Raw genomic sequence first — 23,875 nt, 5'->3', positions numbered from 1 at the left:
TGTATAATATTGTCATCATCAGATATCGATACATGTTGCATTTTATTTTTCACTTTTTACTAGCCAATTTTGTTGTTAAATAAATGTTGCATGTTAGAGCTACGTGAATGTCAAGAAAATTCAGTAAGGGTCAGTGACCGAATGAGTGCACATTCAACGCAATTTTATACCATGCTTTGTGTCCTTGAGTAAGGCACTCAATACAAATTGCCCTATCATGAGTACCTGACAGAGAATCTCATTATAATTGAGGAGCGATGAGAAATTTGAAGTACAGCCAAACTCCTGAATGGCATCGTTGGAATATTAATTGACTATAGCTAAAGTATTGCGAAGACGGTACTCTCTCAGACACCGTGAATAATTCATGAATTTAAATTTACCTTTTAAACTTGTAAAGGTTACCTTACCTTACCGGAGTTCCATCTCCCTACAGAGGTTGAATGTCATTGAATGCCATTCTTCACGCTCAAGGATCATTACCGAGCAGTCGATTATCTTTTTGCCAGTTGTTGCCTCCACATTTCCTATTCAGGACTTCCTTGGTTTGCCCCGTGCCTTTCTGCCACCTACTTTTCCTTCTAGCACTGCTTTTGGATGGTGTTGTGTCTCCGGATGTGTCCTAATACGTCCGTTTTCTCATTTTAACTTCTGCCAACAGTTTTCTGGACCTTTGGCCTGCATCAATAAGAACCAAAATGTTTGATTTCTTTCTGGTCCATGGTACTCTCAGAATTCTTCGTTATGGTCCATGTTTCACATGCATATAGGAATGTGGACCATACATAACATTTAGCCATACGTACTTTTGTTTTTGTTAATAGTTTTAAACTAGTGAGGATTTTTCTCATTTTCATGAAATTTATTTTGGCAATGCTGATCCTTCATTTGACCTCTACAATAGATCTGCCATCTTCTGTGATGTACTGTCCTGTATAAGCTTGTACTTGTTCTATTGCTTTCCCAACAACTGTTATGATGGCTTTGGGTTTTTCTTCTGCTCGTGTGAATACCATTATTTTCGTTTTCTGTATATTATTAATTTTCAGTCCATAATTTTTGCTTATTTGGTGGTGTCATTTACTAATTTCTGCAGATCTTCTTTGTTTGTTGCCAGTAGTACTGTATCATCTGCATATCTCAAGTTATTGATGTTTCTTCCATTCACAATTACTCCGTGCATCATTTCTATTTCTCTGAATATAAATTCTGTGTATAAATTGAAAAGGCACGGTGAGAGGACACAACCTTTTCCACAGGGTCAGATATTATATTCCCGCTTCTTATTTTGGTATTTTGGGTCCAGTACAGGCTTGCTATAATGGCGGTGTCATTCTCATCTTTGTCTATTTTTCTTAAAGTGCTAATCAGCTTTTTGTGATTTACAGTGTCGAATGCCTTGGAGTAATCAATAAAACATGCGTACACATCTTTTTGGACTTCCAGATGTCTCTCGATCAAGATTATGAGGTTGAAAATGGCCTCTCTGATTCCGCTATTGCTCCGAAATACTGCTTGCTCTTCACTGACTTCGGCATTTATTTTATTCATTATTCATCTCAGTATGATAGTTAGAAGCAGTTAAGGTTATCGGTGTTAAAACTAATCATTCAATAATATTGGTTGGGTCTTGTTCTTTGTTTTCTATCGTGTTTACATCATGTTTATGTATATATATATATATATTATATATATATATATATATATATATATTATATATACATACATACATATATATATACATATATATATGCGTGTATGTGTATGTGTGTGTGTGTGTATGGGTGGGTGGGTAGGTGTGTGTGCGTGTGTGTGTGTGTGTGTGTGTGAACTTACGTTTGATGTTTTTCTGTTGTTTTTTTTAATTTTTAACCAAGGGCGCGTGAACCAATTATTATCACTTCTAATGTTTCTTTCCAATGTAAAACTAATAGTGATAGGCGCTTTATCATTATAATAATTTGGACCCCACTCCAAACTACATTTTGTATAAAAATTAAATGAAAAAGCATGTTAAAAAATGAGAAAATTCCTGTTATTCATTTCAAATGAGAATTATTTTAGATTTGAGTCTTTAACAAAGAAAGACCGAAACGACACCAATGTCAACCGCAGCGCCACAAAGTGAACAAAGATAAGAAATGAACGAAAAAGATTTTTTGGTTTTCCTAGAGTAAGCGCTATGTCTCGTTTACAAGATCATCTATTCTTCTAGTAATTCATGGTTCTTACCCTTCAAACGCAATCTATGTTTTAATTCATGGTTCTTACCCTTAAAAAGCAATCTATATTTCAATTAATGGTTCTTACCCTTCAAACGCAATCTATATTTTAATTCGTGGTTCTTTTTACCCCTCAAACTCAATCTATATATTAATTTATGGTTCTAACAATTTCTCAAACTAAATCTATATTTACACTCATCATAATATAAGTTTGTTTAGTCTAACATAAGTCCAACTGAAAGTCATACAGTAGGCTCCTAATCCATCAACTTTTGTTTAGTCGTTTCACGCTACAGAAAGCAGAGTAAGCTTCATTACTCAAAAGAAGCAGTTTCACATTGAGCAGAGTGTTTACATTGGTTGATATGAAGAATAACAAGTGAAAAAGTAGATCTAGATTTAGGCATAATATACCAGACAAAACAATCGACATTTTGTCGCGTGGCCTTCGTCAGAGAATAAATTAGATTTGGTGCCAGGGAAGACAAAAAAGGAAATCCTGTTTGTACTAATTTTTCTTATCCCTTACTGCCTGTTCAATGTCAAAACAGCTTTTATATTTTAGGATGAAAGGAATGATTTTATTGCCTCTATCAGTGGATTAAAATGATCCCCAACTTGTCAATATCTATACCTTAAACTTCTAAGATATCGCTAGTTGTTTGGGGATGATTTTAATCGTTCAATAGAGGGGATAAAAAATAATGTACAAATAAAAAAAAATGAATATGTAACAGCCGAAAAAAAAGAAAAAGTTCCAACCACGTACATTTCGGGCTTAAAACTTATTTTTCATCCAATGAATAAAGAAAGTAAAATTGTTAATGCATCACCTCAAATCCAGACAAACACCAGAAAAGGATCTGAATTTAAAGGGGTTAACAGTTTTCTGGTCAAATTGTAAAAGAGTGATTTGTCAGTTTACACCACCTTAGTCTTTTCCAACTTACTAATTGTAGTTGACACAGACAGCCATTCGTCATTCTACCAAAACATTTTAATTCCACTCGGTCAATTAAGAAGGTCTGGTCAGAATGTCTGCGTTTCAACTTGAGGATAGTAGGTTTGGGTGTAAATTCGTAAACTCATAGCCTGAGACTGACCGTGACTTTACAAGGCTACGCACATCGAAAGACTGTTATGTGAGTTGTTGTTAGTAGTGACCAAGGAAACAATTAAATGATCCCATTGGTTGCGCTATTGAATACACATCATTGTTTACTTGCCTTTCTTAGTCATCTCCTTTTGGCCAGAGTCAAGCTATAATTTTTTGAAGGCTACGGCACCCATCGAGGAATACTTGTTAACAAATCCCCCCCCCCCCCGATATATATATATAATATGATATAATAACCTAAATGCTGACACAAATCTTTCTGCTCGATTCCTGAATCTCACCGTGTGTTCCTCCCGTACAACACATCTTTCGTGTGTTTTATGTTCCTCTCAATATGAGGATTATTGTGTCATCCAAATACCCTATTTCGTTTTCCTGATTTACCACCCTGACAAATGCGAGACCTCGATGGATCTCTTTAGTTTCAAGTTGTATAATATAGGATATAGAGCACACTCATAACGATCACTTTTAAACCGAATTGATATGGAAATGTCCAACTCATGCCTGTGCCCCATTTTCCTCTCTCCAATCGTGGCAATGATATATATATATATATATATATATATATATATATATATATATATATATATATGAGTGTTGGTGGGTACTTGTAGGTACGAAAGTGCTCGATAATGGTGGTTAGAGCTAATATATAATGTAAATTTTCACTCATATTTTTTGCCGAGACGACTCGTTTCTGTGTGTTTCTCACACTGCTTCAGTCGGCATAATCCATTTTGTCATGTCCGTAGAAAACTCCAAAACAGCCTTCATATTGTCTGGGTTTTTTTTGAGTTTTCTACGGACATGACAAAATGGATTATGCCGACTGAAGAAGTGTGAGAAACACACAGAAACGAGTCGTCTCGGCAAAAAATGTGAGTGAAAATTTACATTATATATATATATATATATATATATATATATATATATATATATATATATATATATAATCACTGATACGAAGAATATATGATAATAAGAATCATATGTTTTTTTTACTTAAGTTGCTCATTATAGCCGTGCTCTTGCAGGTGTCTTAGTGTTTATAGAGGAAGAAAATTGCTTGCACTCGCATAAAAACCTTTTCACAAACCATATACTGGGTCTGAAAAAATTAAATAAAATGTGACAAATGACTGCACGACTTAAAATAACGAGCCGTGTTTTTTTTCTAGTGTAAATTGTTTCAAAGTCCAGAGCGCTCCATTATCTTTGTATTGTTGTTTGGGAGAAAGATGTTATGGTTTCGTATTCTTCAGCTCAAAAGAAAGCAATAATGTGACAATGTGTTCACAATCTAGTAAGTATGTAACTAGATAAATAGCAAGGGCACGATTTACATAATTCCAGGGGATGAAAATAGCTTAATCGTTAGACCACCTAATCCACTAAGAAAAGTATACGTTCTGAATCCGTGTGGTATATTTTCATTTGGCTACCCAAAAGAATGACTATGTAGTTGGTTGTATTGAACCGGTAGAAAGTACTAATCGATAGAGGTAGGGTAACAATCATTTATTTGTAGTATATTATACACTATTATAATTCCGGAATCTACAGAATTGAAAATGATCAGGGTGATTTTGATGTTATCATTTGATATTTTCAGTCACCAAGGAGAGAATAAGAATTGTGTTTTAAGTGAAATAAAGAGTGCACTCAAAAAATAAAGAGTGCCCTCAATGAGTGCACTTATCAACTCTCTACCGAACGAGGATACTAAATTTAATTTATTTTTACAGGAACATGATGAAAACACTTCATGCTGGGACTCTTGAGGGTCTCGAAAGTGTGTCAAGCATTATAAAAAGACAGAGTTGAATGAAGAGGGTTTGCAGTTTGTCGCGAGTTGAGTTTGTATAAGGAATCGAGTTAACGAGGTGGAAATGTGTTGCCAATTTGGCATCAAGCTCAGAAATATCTGACGTAAACTGACTAAATGCGTTAAAAAATATGATAACCAGTCAATGTCTATCTAAAAAAACTACTCATTTAACTCTGTGGATTTACCTCAGCAGGGTTTTAAAATATAATTCAAAGTCGTATAAATCATCGACATTTGAAGAAACTCTGGCCAAGCTAAAAGAATTGTTTATTGTTGGCAGCTCATCAAAACCAATAAGTAATGGAACACGCAGTGTTTAATAAATGTTTCTAATTGCAATTTGGCCTAAGTGGTACTTAAGCTATGGACTGTAAAAAGGAATGATATAAAACGAATACAACACATTAAAAAAAAAGACAAAATACCAACACGTTTCGGTCTCAAACCGATTCTTCAGCCACTAACAACATAAATGAAAACATAAATACACCACTTGTAACCCAGATAGACGTGAGGGAAAAATCCTCATAAATAACGTTCAATTGAAGAACTCGTTTTCCGTACTTTCATATCTTTGGTCATATTTAGCTATACAACAATTCAGATAGATATATAGCCTGAGAGAGAGAGAGAGAGAGAGAGAGAGAGAGAGAGAGAGAGAGAGAGAGAGAGAGGAGGAGGAGGAGGACACACACACTTTCATTCAGCCCATTTTAAAAACAAAATATATAATTGCATAACAAAAATATAAAAGTAATGTAATCTGGATTGCAAACTCGTGACGTTTGATACAATAACATCAGAGTGTTCTAGTAAAGACCATTAATGTTTCGTGCACAAGTCAAGATTGCGTGCTTTACATTTGTCGTTACACACTGATGGGAAAACATTTAATTCACTCAGCAATAAGTGAAATTGACGTAAAAGTTTCTTCTTGTCCGAAATGAACAAAGCTATTTTGTCGTTTACCAAATACGTTACTTGATTCTTGAGGTAATTTAAGGCTTATATTATTCACAGAGAGTACAAATTAAATGTTACGTTTCCATGTATTAATGGATCATGCCCAAGTAGAACAGATTGTAAAGGTGGCGGGATCGAAAAAAACAGATCGTCAACGTTTTAGTGTAATGATTATTAAATCGGTCATTCCTCTCCACTTTCCATATGTAGAACTAGTTCCGTATAAGGTCAGACGACATGGCCAGTTGTACCCAATTAAAATACAACAAAGATCGGTTTGCTCCCAATCTTGCCAGATATTCTTGAACATAACGAGTTTTCCATGAGATTAACATTGAAGCGAGTTAAATATATTTCGGCTTGTCTATTTTAGATGTTGTTGATTGTGGTGCGATTTACTCGAAAAATGTTGCGAAATGTACAAGGGCATATTGAAACTCAATGCCTCTACGCTGCCGTACCCTGGAAAAAAACCCATATTTTAAAATTTATCCAGAAAATTCGTTCTTCTAATATCGATCGATTTAAATGACCCTCATCTTGGCAAAAAACTCTCAAACTTGGACTTCGCGAAGTAATTATTATTATTATGAGTTTTGGCGTCACAGTAACAAGAGGAATAACGTTGCGAATAATTTATGTAACAAACGTTTTACACAACCATCTATTTAACTACTGTCATTTCGTCAAGAGCAAGAAAGAATAAACCAGTCAATAAAAAGCCTGAAGCTTGACAAAAATTGAAAAATTTATATAATTACATTTTCTCTCCCAATCATATTTATGCAAATAAATCAAATCATTTTTGTTTTCCTGTTCACTTAACTGTATGGAAGGTTCCTATTAAGTTGGTGAAGTTGTAATTCTGAAATTTGAGAAATTCAATAAATGCTTTTCCATCGTAATATTATATAATTCCATATCACATTGAACTCATCCCTAGAAAACGGAACAATACTATAGCATATTGATGGTTGGCGGATCAAACCTCTGAACACAAGGATTTTCACGATTGGCGGATCAAACCTCTGAAGTCCCGATTTTCACGATCGGCGGATCAAAACTCTGAAGTCTACAGCGGTCTGATTCGCCCAAAATTAAACAAAACATGGTGCGCAAAGCTCGTATGTAGACTTCAGAGATTTGATCCGCCGACCATCGATATAATTACGTACATTTACACAGTATGTAGAGTACAAATGACTTGTGCACAACACATTCACTAATTACTTAAATTCCATTGAGAAAATTCAAAATGTGTGATATATTTTTGTTTTTATAATGATATATTTTTTGAAGTCTCAGGTTTAATAAAGACTTTTAACAAATTAAAGGTAATGTTGATTCATTAATTACGGAACTATAAAATCTTCTCGTTACAATGGGAATAGGCCTTTCGTCAGCGGGGGGCTGAGTTGTGGTTATCATTGTAAGATAAAAATTGGGAAAGTTACAACCAGTTTAACATCTTACTTTTGGTTGCAAAATCGACATCATGACACGTATATGCCATCATTCCAAAATGTTAAAAAAAAAAATCCTAACCCCACAGCCTTCATATTGTCTGGTGGTTAGACCTATTTTTGTTTAAAAAGTAATGATAGTATTTATATTCAATTGTTTCACCGTTTTCAATAAACCTCAAGACAAGTCACCGAGTATGATTAGGGTTGTTATGTTACGTGTGCTGTAATGGAATCAGCGAGTTATTATTAACTAGTTAACTGCCATACTCGGGAAAAACATGTATTTAAAAATTTGGCCAGAAAACTCGTCCTTCAAATTTTGATTTATTAAAATGAACCTCATCTTGGCAAAAACTCTCAAACCTGGGACTTTCCGAAGTCCCAGCTTTGCTCGATGAGCGTGTTTTAAGTCGATCGATATTTGAAGAATGAGTTTTCCGACCAAATTTTAAATACATGTTTTTCCAGAGAATGGCAGTTATCTGTTTAATCCAAATGTCACCATTTCGATTCTGTTCATCCTGGAAAGATCAAGCGCATAATAACAGGGGAGGAGGGTATTGAACCATTAACTGGAGCAACAGATCTACTACAATAACTATGATTTTCAAGTTTGCTATTCGACTTTGAATAATGATTGTGGAATTCCAGAACAATTTCAAATGTTATTGCTGAAGGTTTGGGACTTGAATGATAGTCAATTTATAAATATCTCACTTTCACGGTTCATTCCTTGCTCTGGTCTAATCACTGTTAAAATGAAATCAAAAGATAGATTGTACATTTATATAGAATATTTTAATGATTTTGTCAAGCTCAATGCGCTTTGGTGCATATATTTATGTGATATCACTGTATACCATTCCATTCAATTTGAATATTATTATAAACCCTCAACTGAATCACTGTCTGTCATTCTTTGAAATCTGTTGAATTGTCAGAACCCCCAGAACTTAACCAATGTTTTGATATTTCAAACTGTTCAAATCTATTTTTTTTTTAAAGTGCAATGACCAAAGTCATCCTGCCATTGTCTAGAAATCAGGTAAATGATAATTATGTTGAATTCGATTCACAATGTCCTGCCGCCAATCCCATGCAGGTAATGCAAACATAATATCATCCACTTCATAATGGTTGGTTGTTGGCCTTTCATTCACATCCAGGTTGAATGGGGTAAAATGTGTTATGCGTCACCAAAGTGAGTAAAAATGTAGTACACCAGAGATAGATAGATAGATAGATAGAGAGAGAGAGAGAGAGAGAGAGAGAGAAAGAGAGAGAGAGAGAGAGAGAGAGAGAGAGAGAGAAGGGGGGGGGGTTAAAGAGAGAGCGCAAAAATGGATTGGTAAATAGACTGAATGATAGAGATGAACAGATAATCTATTGATAGATGTATTCCGAGAGTTGGACGGCAGAAGAGAGAGAACGAGAGAAAGAGAAAGTGTGTGTGTGTGTGTGTGTGAGATCATAATCATCATCATAATCATCGTCATCATCATCATCATCATCATCATCATCATCATCATCATCATCATCATCAACATTGTCATCACCATCAGTAATATTATTACTTATTGTTATTTTGACATTGCTTTGTCACTACATAGTCTGGAATATTATCCCCAATCAAGCTTTCTATAACGCAGAACAGATCTCGAGGGCTTTAGTACTTTGGGGACTAATAAAACATAATGGTACCAGGCTCTAGAGTAGAAATGAACAGTGGAATATAATTAGACGTACCATTAAATCATGCAGTAACAGTAGTTCTATCAATACTGATAGCGGGATACCGGACATTGACTGTCGTGCTCAGAAAATAACGATTCATTAGGAAATTAGAGAAACGCAGTCTAATCAGAAGACTCAATTTAAAAAGTAAAAAGTCTTTTAGAGCCAAATGGCCCTGTTGCTACCTTGATTTAGGCTACATTTCTCTATGATAATTTTTTTATCCGTATGAGCAAATGATTTCCTTGAATGATTAAAACCACTCTGTGTTGCCTTAAGAACAACATCCCTCGGCTTGCCTATATTATCGAACATTAGCCTCCAGCCTACAAACCGTGGGTCTTTCCTCCTTGCCGCTCTACCACCGTTCTGGTTATGGAATAAATCATAAAATATAATATATTTTTAATAACTACAAGAGAATAACCACATAAAAAATAAAGTTAAAAAAACAACAACAACAAAAAAAAAACAAACAAACAAAAGACAAAGCAACGAGACGATTGAATTCTTTCAGATTTGAAGACGAGAGAAGAAACCATGTCCAATATTACTATATAACCCGTTCCTGTTGTACAAGTAGATATTCAAAGTGCATTCAGGAGTTTATTCTTATCATATTATCCTCATCTAGCTGGACCCGTGCACGTTATACTGGATTTGCACTCCGAGTTATGATAACACTCCTGATGATTTATTTAACCTGTTAATTGTCGTACTCTGAAAAGACACGCATGTAAAAATTGGGCCAGAAAACTCGTCCATCAAATATTGATCGATTTAAATTACCCTCGTGTTCGCAAAAAATTCTCAAACCTGGGACCTGTTTGTTTTTTGTTGTTGTTTTTTTTTCGAGTACTGCAAAAAAAAAAAATGGTTTTATCCAGCGTCACAATGTATGTTTATTTTTTTTTAAACTTGACTACCTGACAAGTGGCTAGATAGCTTAAACTAGTTTTATATCTGGAAGATAATGTGGATTGGATTAAGAGGATAGCAAACAATTATTAATTATCATTACACCTAAATGTTGACATTAATCATAATAACATTATCAAGGTGTTAACATTTCATTAAACTTTATGGTATAAAGGCGAGTGTCCTATTACAAGATCACATAACGCACATAGATCTATTTATCTCAGGGTTAGAACTAAGAATGAATAAATACAACACAAATCAAACAGCATTTTGCGCCTTGATTTTGTCAGGAGACAGACAAAACATGACAAGAAAGCAATTCTATAGAGCAATATGCAGAAAACGTGCTCACAACGTTTGCAATTGGTCGCTAGCCAACAGCAACACCTAAAATGTAGGACGAGACATGACGCCAATAATGATTACAATGATGACAATTAATCACATTTGATTAGTAAAAGCTACACACACACACATACACACACACACACACACACACATCATTTTATATATATATATATATATATATATATATATATATATGATATAGGGAGGACATGGCTGTTTTGTGTTATTACTTTCTTTACATCCTTCTAACCCACTTAACCACCCTTAGTTATATTATAGACAGGAATAAGACAATCTGGCTTACAATAAATAATCTTATTGCTCTAAACCTTGGGCAGGAAGGCATTCCGAGCCATAATCTTGTTTCAACTTCAAACTTCTATGGCTACGTACAAGCTGCGAGATCCAACGCTGAATGAAACTTATCGGTGAATTCGATATGGCGTTCTCGAGGATTTTTTTTTCTACCTTAAAAATATAGATGGGACACCATGATCGACTTATAGGATTTGTCCTTAACCAGTTAACTGCTGTATCCTGGAAAGACTTGTATGTATTTAAAAATTTGGCCAGAAAACTCGCCATTCGATTTCAATGGCCCTCATCTTGGCAAAAACTCCCAAACCTGGGAACTGGCGAGGTCCAAGGTTTGAGAGTTTTTGTCAAGATGAGGGTCATTTAATCGATCGATATTTGAAGGGCGAGTTTGTTTTCTAGCCAAAATTATAAATACGTGTCTATCCAGAGTATTGCAGTTAAATGGTTAATCAAATATACAATAACATACATATTGTTGGAAACTCACACAGAAAAAAGCTTTGGAATATATATAATCAAAAATTCTTCATCATAAATTTGTTTAGTATTCCTGATAAAAGGAAAAGCCGATCGTCATTACCATCATTTGTATACGTCCAATGAAGCAAACGTTTTCAGCAGTCTACATGAACGATCCCCCGCCAAAGCTTGGCTGTATGTAGACCTATAATAATACATACATAGCCATGTCCAATTTATAAATCACGACCTGTACTGATAGGGAAGTGAACTGAGGGTTAGAACTATGAATGAATAAATATTTAAATCGTATTGATATACCATGTTCCCCGATGTACAGTAGGGAGATAACGTGCTAGGCATTTAATCCAAATACAGGAGGTTCATTCCCGCAAGAAATAGCGGGGTTTTGTTCTGCCGTTAATTATATGTCTTTATAAAAAAGACAACAAAAAAAAAAAAAAAAAAACACAACAAGACCAACCCACCAAGTTTCCAAAAATACCCCGAAATAAAATAAAATACAAATAAAATGGTCTTTATCATCTGCAAAGAGAATGGTTTTACCATCATGGCAATCATATTGAAATGGTATAAAAATCCTCTTCTGGAAAATGGGCATGGCCATATGGACCAAATATCATATTATGTGTTAGCAAATTGGATTATAGTAACACTCCGATACCACCGGACCAATAATCACTAAATTTTGCATGGAGTTTACAATTGAAATGAAAATGGTTTGCGTATATTATGAGATTGGTTAGACATCTTGTTGATTTTATCGAAAAGATTGTATCACGTGGGTTGTGTGCCAGCTTCCGGTTAGCGAGTATGCCATTGAGGTAGAAATATTAGTATTAAATCAACCCCAGTTACTGATTCCTCTCATTATTTTGACTGCAATCAATTTCTTAACGTCTATGGACACCGATTTTCCCCAATGACTTCTATGATAAGTGAACAAAATACATATGATATTGAATGCAAAAACAAAATTGCTTTCCTGCCCAAATAAAAGCTCGGTTGAATTCGAAAAACGTAGATGTCCATTAATACAATATAATTTGAGCTAAAATTTTTACTCATCACTCGATTCATAAATTTTGAGTTGACCGACTTATTAATACATGCATTGAACGGGCACCGTTCACTGGACGGACAGCTGCTATGCTTGTATGATTAAAAGAGAGAAAGTCGGTTCTGGTTGTACAAAGAACCGGATTCGCTTCCTTTCGTCGGTCCACCGACCTGAACATATTCGGTAACCCAAAACATTTTAAGTACTGCTTTTCAGTTTCAAACGCTGGATATTATTTTTTTAATTCCATTTTACAAGTTTAATTTACCGTAATTTAGGTTCTATTCACATTAAACTTAGTTAATGACGATTTATACCAGATTGATGACGGGTGTCTCAAATATACCGGGACACATTCAATATCAATTATTTCACTATCTCGAAAGTTTGCCTTATTTCAACTTTATTTGTGGGCCATTTGCGAGCAGAAATTGCAAAATTTGACAGCATCCACCTATGACAAACTGACATGAATCAGCCATGAGAAAAAGCTGGAAAGAGGCGGTTAACACTATTGATGTGGGACATATTGTACTGAGCAAGTGATATTCATAAAGGGAATATTAAAAATATTAATTGATTGAAATACGAGAAAACTATCGTCTTGATTATAAACTCTAAAAGTATGGGCTACCTATGTGTATTTTTTTAACAAACCGAAGGTGATGCAGTAAATTTACATAATTTTATTTTTGGCTCAAAAACTCGACAATCTTAACAATGTCATCGTCATCATCATCATCATCATCATCATCATCATCATCATCATCATCATCATCATCATCATCATCACCATCATCATCATCATCCTCATCATTACATCATCATCATTAGATAGTGGGAGGGGAGATGCAAGGTGTAGAAGTGCTTTACTTGTGGCCAGTAATGTTTTTGGAAATTGTTAATATCCGTTTTGTGCCAAAGCATTTCCGGTTATTCCGTGATATTCATGGATCGTGAGGATTTATAATTTTTATTTATATTCAGCGTGAATGAAAGATGGAGAATGACATGGTGAGAGGGGGGGGGGGGGTGAGGGAGAGAGAGAATGAGAGAGAGAGAGAGGGAGAGAGAGAGTGTGTGTGTGTGTGTGAGAGAGAGAGAGAGAGAGAGAGAGAGAGAGAGAGAGGGGTGGTAAGTTGATAGAAAGAGAGTGAGGGGAAAATGATATATTATTTGTAATCGAATCTATGGACAATTGAATAAATGTCATATTTGTTCATTGTTTATACTTTTGTTTTGATGTGTTCTTTGCTGTTATAATCTACGTTAATGAATCTATCTAATTTATTATATTATTGAGAAACATAGATAGGATTTAATTATAAAACGTGTTGAAGTCGTGAGTTCAAATAATTTGGCTTGGAATGTTTACATTCCCACCCCAAGGCATTACTTTTGAAGACTCTTGAGACAAGATTTATAAAATTATTAATATTAAGGGCAATAATATTCGGTCTTATGTTATTGTAAGCATCAATGTAGGTGCTAGAGTCCTGGAAGAAACCGAATTATAACAAGACAACAAAAAATTCAAGGAAAAATAAAAGTCCAACGAAGAAAGGTCGTAAATAGTATTAATGTTTTATTTCGAGATATAATGTCTGAGACGAAATAATCAAAGTATAGAATAAATGAAAATGGCGTTGTTTTTAGACTGTCGGAAAGAGGGCCAATTCTGATGAAATTAGCGTACTCTGAAATAAAACGTATTTAAATTTTTCTCAAGAATGTTCGTACTTTATGATTAAAATGACCCTCATTTTGGCAAAAACTCTAAAACCTAGGATTTCCGCGAGAAGTCGGCGCGATTTGTAATTTTAGTTCAAAACAAGCTTTGGTAAATATTGTTTATGCTTAAATTGTTCTTATAGTCGGGAACACAAGTGTGATGTCAAAAACTGTTTCCTATCTCATTGGAAGTGTAAAACCATATTCCGGGGAACCTTGTGTAAATGATCTTCTGGCTTCAGAGTGATGGCATCTTTATTTCTAGTCTGAATATGCTGGTTGCCAATAAAGATCATCCATCCTCGCTTTCTAACATCTCGTATTCCTTCGAATCTGCCTATACACCTTGATACTACAATAGTCATGCCCCCTTATAATTCAATACGTAACATAATATTCATTATCACTTCTCCGAATGACTGGCTTCTAAGATTTTGTAACCGGAAAAGTAGATGGTTTGACGTCAATACTTTACTTTCCCATCTTTTTCACTGTGTTGGACACGAAAGGGACAGAATCGTTGACAAACGCATTCCACTTATAAAGAAAAGCTTGGCGAGGTGATGTTAATAATTATTTCATGCTGCAAAAGTGGAGAAAAAAATCCTTCTCTGTGGCGCTCATAGCAGGTATAAACTTAGACCGTTATCTTTCAGTACATGATTTGACTTCCTCATCAGAACATAATATCTAGTGCAAAGAATGACATCATTGAACTGTTAAACAGTCTATGTTCTCGCCAAAACAACCCTAAAGCATTAAATAATTACTTTACCCTTTCCACTTTGCACGAGTTGTTTACGGATGTGTCAAGTGGTTTACGCCTTTACAGGCGGGGTACAATTAATACTTAACTGGCGTCGTACCTCGCGGGTTTGTTTTTGTTTTCAATAAAACATCAGTAATCTCGATTTCACTGAGGCCTGGTATGCATCAACAACGGTTACTGCTATCTTGGTGAAATTAGTCAGACTCGCACCGTTGTTATGGTTCTTTTGGCAGAAGCAGCTTCCAATGATTTCGTCTCACAGAATAATACTAGGATTTTCTATACAGGCGGAGAAATAGTTGCCGCATTCGTGTACACTCGCGAAACCGCCCGGTAACCAAGCAACAACAGAACGCTCAAACAGATGCTCTGTGGTTACCGTTTCTTTACCGCAACGTGTACACTTGGGACAGGTGGAAAGTCCTCTTAGTAAAATCGGGTCGGTGTGTAGTTAAAATTGTAACTGATTAAATTGGAAAAAGTGTGATTTGAAAGAAATCCGGTTTCACCGCTGAAGGGTTTTGTTGTCAAATTGATTTAGTGTAGGAGGATGGTGTTGACTGGTTGGACGGAAATAAAATGCCTTGCGGGGAATGCGGGCCTTTTAAAGACACAAATTAGATATATAGTATCTTTGCTTTGCTTGCATAATAAAGTGTAAATTTTGAGTGTAAACAAGCGTTTGAAAGTCTTTGGATTTGTTTTTATTTACAGTGTTAAAAGTTATTTATGTTTATAGGTATGTTTCTATCTTGTTTAATTGAATTGTTTATATCAGTTATCCATATATATTTACGCTCAGAGCTAAGACCTCATCATGTGGCAATGATGCCAGCATCATCATTATCCTCATCATCATCATCATCATCATTAACATCGTCATCATCACCATCATCATCACTACCAGCAACAGCAACAACAGCAGCATTGCCAACATAGTTATTTTCATTATCATCATCAGCAGGAGCACCACCAACAACATTATCATAGCGACATTCACTCGACACATAATATGCACCCAATTCACAATACTTTGACTGTTAAGATTACTGATTGTACACTGCCATGCGACGAGTGTTATAGATGGAAAATCTTACAATTCCTCAGTCTTTGAAACAATCAGAATGTCACCTTTGACATCTGAATACTGGAGCTTTTGTCAACGAATCAATTGTCCTGTTTAGATATTATGACCAAAGTGACAAATTAGAGAGCGGGCACTGGGATAAGATAAAGATCTGTAAAAGTATGTGTGAAACAGTGGCAGACAAAGCAAAAAGAAAATTCCTCGACTAGAGAAGACGGATTTTTTGGGATATTTTTTTTCTTGTATCTTTCTTTCTTGCTTTGTCTGGCATTTATTCTCACACAAGTTTTCAGATCTTTATATTGATCTATTGATATTTTACTGAATTTGCAACATTCCGAGTTACATAGCAATCCGTATAAGTCATAACAATACTAAAGAACTAAATATAAACTCTCTCTTTTTTTAAATGAGCTTTTACATAGCCCATATTCACTAAACGTGCTCAAAGCGCTTTAAAATTATATAATTTTCTATATTTTACTGAATTTAAAACGTTCCGAGTTACATAGCAATCTGTATAAGTCATAATAATACTAAAGAACTAAATCTAAACTCTCTTCTTTTTAAAAAAAAAGGTTTTGTATAGGGCATATCCACTAAACGTGCTCAAAGCGCTTTCTTTTTTTTAATCACACAGAGTTACAACATGACCTATATGTATCATTTCAAGTGATATCAAGAAAACAAAAGTGGCAAAGTTGTGAATTACATCCCGTTTCCATCACAACAGTATAAACAACAACATCGACAACAAATACTGCACTTCGAATATTCCTAAAATCCAAGATGGCGTCACCATGTAAGGAAACAAATCACGAGCAGGACGTCCTTCACCTTTTTAAGGCCATCAGCAAAGGAAAAGCGCACCTTACGCGTTTTATGCTGGCGGCCTCTGGGCCAACTTTATTGAACTGTTTCAATGAGGAAGGGAGGACGCCCCTTATGGAATGCTGCTATATCAGGGTGAGTGAGATTCTTCTTTTTTTTAAACTTAATTGTCATAATCTCTCTCTCTCTCTCTCTCTCTCTCTCTCTCTCTCTCTCTCTCTCTCTCTCTCTCTCTCTCTCTCTCTCTCTCTCCTTCTCACTCACACACACACACACACACACACTCTCTTTCTCTCTTTATTTCTTTCTTTCTTTCTTTTTTTCATTAATTAATCAATCAATTAGTCTATCTATCTATCAATCTATCTATCTATCTATCTATCTATCTATCTATCTATCTATCTATCTATCTATCTATCTATCTATCTATTCATCTATCTATCTATCTATCTATCTATCTATCTATCTATCTATATATCTATCTATCTTTCTATCTATTCATCTATCTATCTATCTATCTATCTGTCTATCACCTATCTATCTATATTTATCTGTCTCTCAGTCACTCTGTTTCTCTCTCTCTATCTCATTCTCTCTTCCCTCTCTTTTTCACTTTTTCTCTGATTCTCCAACACACACACACACACACACACGCACAACCCCCCCTCTCTCTCTCTCTCTCTATCTCTCTCGCTCTCACACACACATACACACACACACATATATATATATATATATATATATATATATATATATGTTATATATATATATATAATATATATATATATATATATATATATATATAAACAGGCACACTCACTCCCTCATTCTCTTCCTAGTATCTATCTGATTTTTACTCACTTTGTCTCGCTCGTCTCAATCTCCAACACGATCTATATCATATTATATGATATAATAACGTGGCATATCAACAACGACAGTGGAAAAGACGACGTGTTACTTAATGATATATTTTTTCCCCATCCCATGTCATTATTCTGTTGTACTCTGATATAACACAGTTGGCCAGAAAACTCGTCCTTCAAATAATAATATTGGATCGACTAAAATGACCCCCGTCTTGTCAAAAATTCTCAAACCTGGGATTTCTGACAAGGTGAGAGTCATTTAGTCGATTAAACTTTGCCAGGCAGGTTTTCTGACCAAACATTTTAAAACGTATTTTGATAGGGTACAACACTAATTGTGAGTCGCATAGCCCAGCGTATGCCGTTAAAGCTAAGAACTACCATTACACGCATTACATTCTTAGTTATTGTTAACAATAAATATTACTGTAACAAGATCGATGACTTTGTGGCTGTAGTCATGTAAACATTATCCATGTTAATACTTTAATTATTACGGCCTTAATCCAATCGATCTTGATCTATAACATTCTTTATGCATATCAAGTCTGTTTTCTTTTTTGTGCCTGTCTATATTGAACTTAATGAGCTTAGTTTCAAATGCATTGATAAAGTTCGTTAAAAGTTGTATTTTATTTTATCTTTTTTATTTCTAAATTCTCTATACAGAAGTAATGTATTGATAGTCTTTATCCAATCTCTTTGTTTTCCTGGATAGGACCAATCTAGTTTATATTTCTATTGTTATTCATTCTGGCTCATGTTCTATTGATGGCAAAATGTAGATCGATTCTGTTGTCATTTGGGGTTACATCTCAACGATGACGAAGAAGAAGAATAAGAAGAAGAAGAAACTCTCTCTCTCTCTCTCTCTCTCTCTCTCTCTCTCTCTCTCTCTCTCTCTCGCTTTCCTTCTTTCTTTGTTTCTCTCTTCTTTAACACCCAATTCCGTGTATTTTTATTGACCAAATTCTAGTAAATTTCTCCACGATGCTACTGTCTTTTTCGACAAAGATTACATCATTCCTCTGTCTTAATCTCGTACTTTATTCACTCTTTATCTTTTGAATACCAACAAGTGAATGGACGGTTGTTGTAGAAGCACATAACTTTGATTGAAAGAGGAAATTAAAGCCGTCACTTCACTCGATTCGTTTTCATGTCGCAAGGAACCTATTTCCGATATCGCCTTAAACCTCGTCCATCAATAAATATGGGGCAATTGCTTGCAGTATTTCCGTGTGCTGTAAAGGAAATGAGAAAGCGACCAAGCTTCAGTCGTCTGCACTTGACATTCACCTTCTGATCGGTTTTAGTTTCTTTTAAAGATAGAGTAAGTAAGGAGTATAGAAGAGTGATATATCCGTGTTAACATATAATCAAAAACAGACAACTGATAACAAAATGCGCGTGTTATGGTTTTAGCCGCAGAACTTTAACATCATATTATATAGATCAATCTGTAAAGTAGTCTTTATAAAATCAGATAAACAAAAACTTGAGCTTTTAAATAGCGCAGTATCAACTAAATATGCCCAATGCGCCTTAAACAGGGACCCTGACCAACAGCAACACGTAGAACGAGACATGGCGCCTGTGAGGCAATAACACAATTTTGTCCCGACAGAGACAACCCTGATAACAGTCAGGTACTCATTTTAAACCTAAGTACGGTGAGGGAATGTGAGTAAATAGCCTTTTCCAAGAACTCGACTATGCGCCGAGCGAGGCTCGAACCCAGGACCTTCCGATCCGAAAGCGAGTGTCATACCACAAGACCACATGGCCGCACTTAAACCCTCTTTGGAGTTAACTATTTTTTTTTAACATAGGGGGTTATGCTACAATATCGATATCGGACATCGTTTTGGGCAAATTTTACAATGTGCATATTGTCAATAAACGGCAAAAATGTTGATTGAAAAAGGAAATGTCCTTCAATTAACGATGCTTTAAAACAATTGGCGGAGGTGTTGATCGCTTAACCAAATGAAAACTAAAGACTGGATATGCAATATTATATTTAACCAAATTGTAATATAGACTAATAAGACAACAACTTGGGAACTAGAAGTAACACGTACTCGGAATATTTTGCAAAACAGTAATATTATGCTCTCAGAACCAAAATAAGTGACATTCCCGTTTTCGTCGTCATCATGTTTGTAAAACAATCATGCTTATCAGACTCGTAATATATAGTTCTAACCACATTTATTTACTGAAGCACTACCTGTGGGCAGACGATTAGGCTAAGGTATAATGACCATAATTTTTAGTTTGCTCAGAGACGATGACGCAGACGGCAGTAAACGCACGCTTCTACAAAACACACCCATAAAGACAAACATTATAATTATATTATTGTATATTTCCATCGTGGTATTTTACTTACTTTTAGAACTGGTTGATTTAAGTTCCAACATGGCGATTAACAACGTCATATAATATACATCGATGGTTCTCAAACTTGGGTCATCGCCCCCCCCCCCCCCCTGAGGGCTGGGTGATCCAGTCCACGCCCCCCCCCCTACCCCGAATCCCTTTTTTTTCACCATCAACACAAAATGACTACGGCGGGCAAAGACAAAAAAAAAGTTTTGTGCGATACTATTGTGCAAATCTCTCCCTCTCTCTCTCTCTCTCTCTCTCTCTCTCTCTCTCTCTCTCTCTCTCTCTCTCTCTCTCTCTCTCTCTCTCTCTCTCTCTCTCTCTCTCTCTCTCTCTCTCTCTCTCTCTCTCTCTCTCTCTATCAAATACTGTCTCACTCACTCTCACTTCAATGGCACTAAAAAAAAGTATGCACCATTGCATCAACTTGGTGACCATCCCATTTAATGTGATGAATTTTGTGTGCGTCCACGACCTTGTCAATGTTTGGGGCCATTGATGTCAGCCGCAGTCGCAGACCCCCTCTATACACAATGTTGAGACGATTCAGGCCTTTGAAAGAATGTAAATTACAACGCTGAAGCCCCTCTCCATCAGATATGACGTCGGGGCAGCGATGAAAAACAATTTAGCCTCCATCCAAAGTACAGGAAATTTTCAACAAATTGCTGCTCTCAACCAGAATTCTTAATACTTTTCCTGCTTGAACAGGGGCTTTAACTCGAAATCATTTTGGGGTTCAAGCTGTTCATCTTGGTTGGTGGATCAGGCAAATCCTCAATATCAAACTCTATGGATTCAGGATCCATGTTGGCACGTCGAGATATTTTAAGGAGGTCCTGGAAGCGATTTTCCATATCAATTTCAATTTTTTCAATGTGATCTGCGAAGAGTTATCAGAGTTATGCTCTGCAATGTCTTTGAAGTTTGGATATTTTGTGAAGTTTCTTCGACAGAGGGAGCACATGTAACTAGGAAGATTTGCTATGAAGCTGGATATAACAGATTTCGCTTGGATCATGTTGACGTCATTACATTGTAACTGTAGATTTAGTTCGTTGAATTTTCCGCAGACATCAGACATGTAAGTTACTTTGTCTTTAATTTCGCTGAGCTTGTCGATGATTGGAGAATTGATTGACTGTAAAAACTCAACAACGGAGTTGAATAGTGTAAATAATCGAGCAAGACAGTTTCCTTTAGAAAGCCATCGAATCTCTGTGTGGAACTGGAACCCATTGAACTCCTCATCATTATCCACGTAATTAATTAATGAAATTTTGAAAAGGCGCGTAGTGAGCACGTGCGCTTTTATCTGTTCACTGCCGCGATGGCGATGCACAGCGATTCAGCCAATGGCTGGGTAAGATGTGGCTTAGGCTACAATGTTTATGATTGGAATTTCTTATCTTCGAAAAAATCGCGAACAGTTTTGTACCTTGTTTGGCAAATGTAATTGCTTTGTATAAACCGAGGTCAGCATAGGTCAGCAGTATGGCACCATCATTGCTGAGAGTCGACTCGTCTAATTGAAGGCTGAATTTGGTCACTTTCAAAAACTGAATCAATTGACCTCAGCTTATCTCGCCATTTCATTAATTCGCCTGTGAATTGAGATGTTACTTCATGATAACTAATGGGCAAATAATGTTTCACCTTTGGTGTAAGGTTTGCTTAAATAATCAAAATAACCGCCCAAGCAAAACAACATACACCATTTCCATTTGAAAGCAAGGATACAAAACAACACTGAAGGGACAACGTTTCACAGATTATAATTCTCCAGTCTTGGGGAATTGACGTTCCCTCTGGGTTTTTTAACACACCCGTGAGCAGGTGGCTAAGACACAACTTTTTCTCTATACATACAATTATAGGGAAGCTTGGAAGAAGTAATATGACAAGAATCCCCTCACATGGGACTCGGTAGCAGAGTTTGTAATTTGTTAAGTTATTAGTTTTCATTACTCCACGAACACTCCATGCCCGTTTATGTGATGTTAATTGGCGATTGGCGACTTAGGTCTCTCATGAAATTCTTAAAGTAAGACCAGCCCCAATCCCACCCAAAACCAATTATCTGTTACAATCAGTATCGCACCACAATAACGAGTTACACTGTCCTGTTCCAAAATCCTGAATACACTCGATATTTGATCAAATTTCAATCCGATTCCCAATCACATGACGTTCCTTTACCAACACACAACTGATTCATACCTCTATTCATATCTCTATCTCTTTCTTTCATGCTTTCTCTCTTTCTTTCTCTCTTTCTCTCTTTCTTTCTTTCATTCTTTTCTTCTCTTCCCTAGAACACACACACACACACACACACACACACACACACTACCACATACACAGGCACACAGAGGAAGATAGATGGATATAATATATATATATTTATATATATACATATATATATGTGTATATATATATATATATAATACATACATAATATATATAAATATATATATATTATATATATATATAAATAAATATATATATATATACATATATATATATATATATATATATATATATATATATATATATAGAGAGAGAGAGAGAGAGAGAGAGAGAGAGAGAGAGAGAGAAGAGAGATATTTTGACCTCTCCTTTATCACCATGATCTCATTTGTCAAAATATTTACGGTTATTTACTAGCGTATAGTATTCAATGCAGAACGTTATTTACAAGCATTATGGTCTGAAAAGCAAAATAACAATCTCGATAATATATCAAATTGCTTGGATTCAACCAGAATCAACACACGACAACGCTAAATCAAACGCAGCGATCTAAATATCGCATGTTTGAGGTTCATTAGTAGAAAGGGTAATTGTCTCGTATTCATCTACAATGGAAAACGTCAAAGGTTGAAATACGGGTATAAATGATAAGATTGATAGCACATTCAGTCCCGTTTCTCATCGATAACTGTATACTTTACAGATTCTCTCTCATCCTTCCATTTCCCCCATCATGTAGAACCAAACAGGGTTTATACAGGCCGGCGACCCCTTTTAGAGATTGAGGAAATTGATAAAATGTTCTCTGGTCATCCACCACGAAAATGTTATAATCCCGTTCTTCGTTTGAATCATCAGCTTTTAGACTAAATGGCTCGCGTTTGAATCTCAGCAATTAATTGTATCCTTTCTTCTCTAGATCTTGTAGTTGTTAATTTGATTTAAGTTTCAATCCTGTATGGTCTGTCTTTATACCGAACCTGAACACGCAGTTAAATACAATAGTCAAAATATTGTAGACAAACTGGGATAAATAGCTTAGCCAGTCGCTCGTAAAGACAAGTAGTAGACAAGTAAGAACATAATATTTTTTTTCAGTTTTCTGAAGACGCTTCTTCGATTTGAAACTGGCAATGGCAGTTATTGCGCAGGTGGAGTGAGATTGGAATTTTTTAAAAACCAACAGAATAATAGCCTCTACGTGCAAGTGGGGACGTCGGATGTTGTTCATACAATGCCAATTGCTGCAACCCCACAAAATGTGACACATTTGGTGATATTGTGCTCGGATAATAACTTAACTGAAGGGCAGCTAAGGAGGGAAAATAATTCCTCGACCATCATATAATGTCTTTAGAAATCACTTACGTTTTAGATTTTAAAAAATTAAATCTCATGGAGTAGTCAAATTCGTGTGGCATGAGTATCTCTGCAGCCTTTATGTTTTTTATGAAACATAAATAAATTAAAAAGCGCGCGCA

At 35.5% G+C, this 23,875-nt stretch overlaps 2 protein-coding genes across 3 annotated transcripts in view; both read left to right on the top strand.

Moving 5' to 3' along the window:
• LOC144975924 (uncharacterized) overlaps window positions 1–23,875 on the top strand; it is a 437,885-nt gene that overhangs the window by 124,790 nt on the left and 289,220 nt on the right. The window lies entirely within an intron of this gene.
• LOC144975915 (uncharacterized) overlaps window positions 1–23,875 on the top strand; it is a 111,409-nt gene that overhangs the window by 9,633 nt on the left and 77,901 nt on the right. The window contains exon 2 of the mRNA XM_078920106.1: window positions 16,691–17,016. Within this exon, the coding sequence (XP_078776232.1) occupies window positions 16,840–17,016 (177 nt within the window). The 5' untranslated portion in view covers window positions 16,691–16,839. The remainder of the gene's footprint in view (window positions 1–16,690; window positions 17,017–23,875) is intronic.

This window comes from Berghia stephanieae, chromosome 1 (genome assembly GCF_034508935.2).
Source record: "Berghia stephanieae isolate SIO BIC M18660-M18661 chromosome 1, UCSD_Bste_1.3, whole genome shotgun sequence".
Classification (NCBI taxonomy): domain Eukaryota; kingdom Metazoa; phylum Mollusca; class Gastropoda; order Nudibranchia; family Aeolidiidae; genus Berghia; species Berghia stephanieae.
The sequence above is the reverse complement of the archived record's forward strand: the minus strand, read 5'-3'. Positions and strand labels throughout refer to the sequence as shown.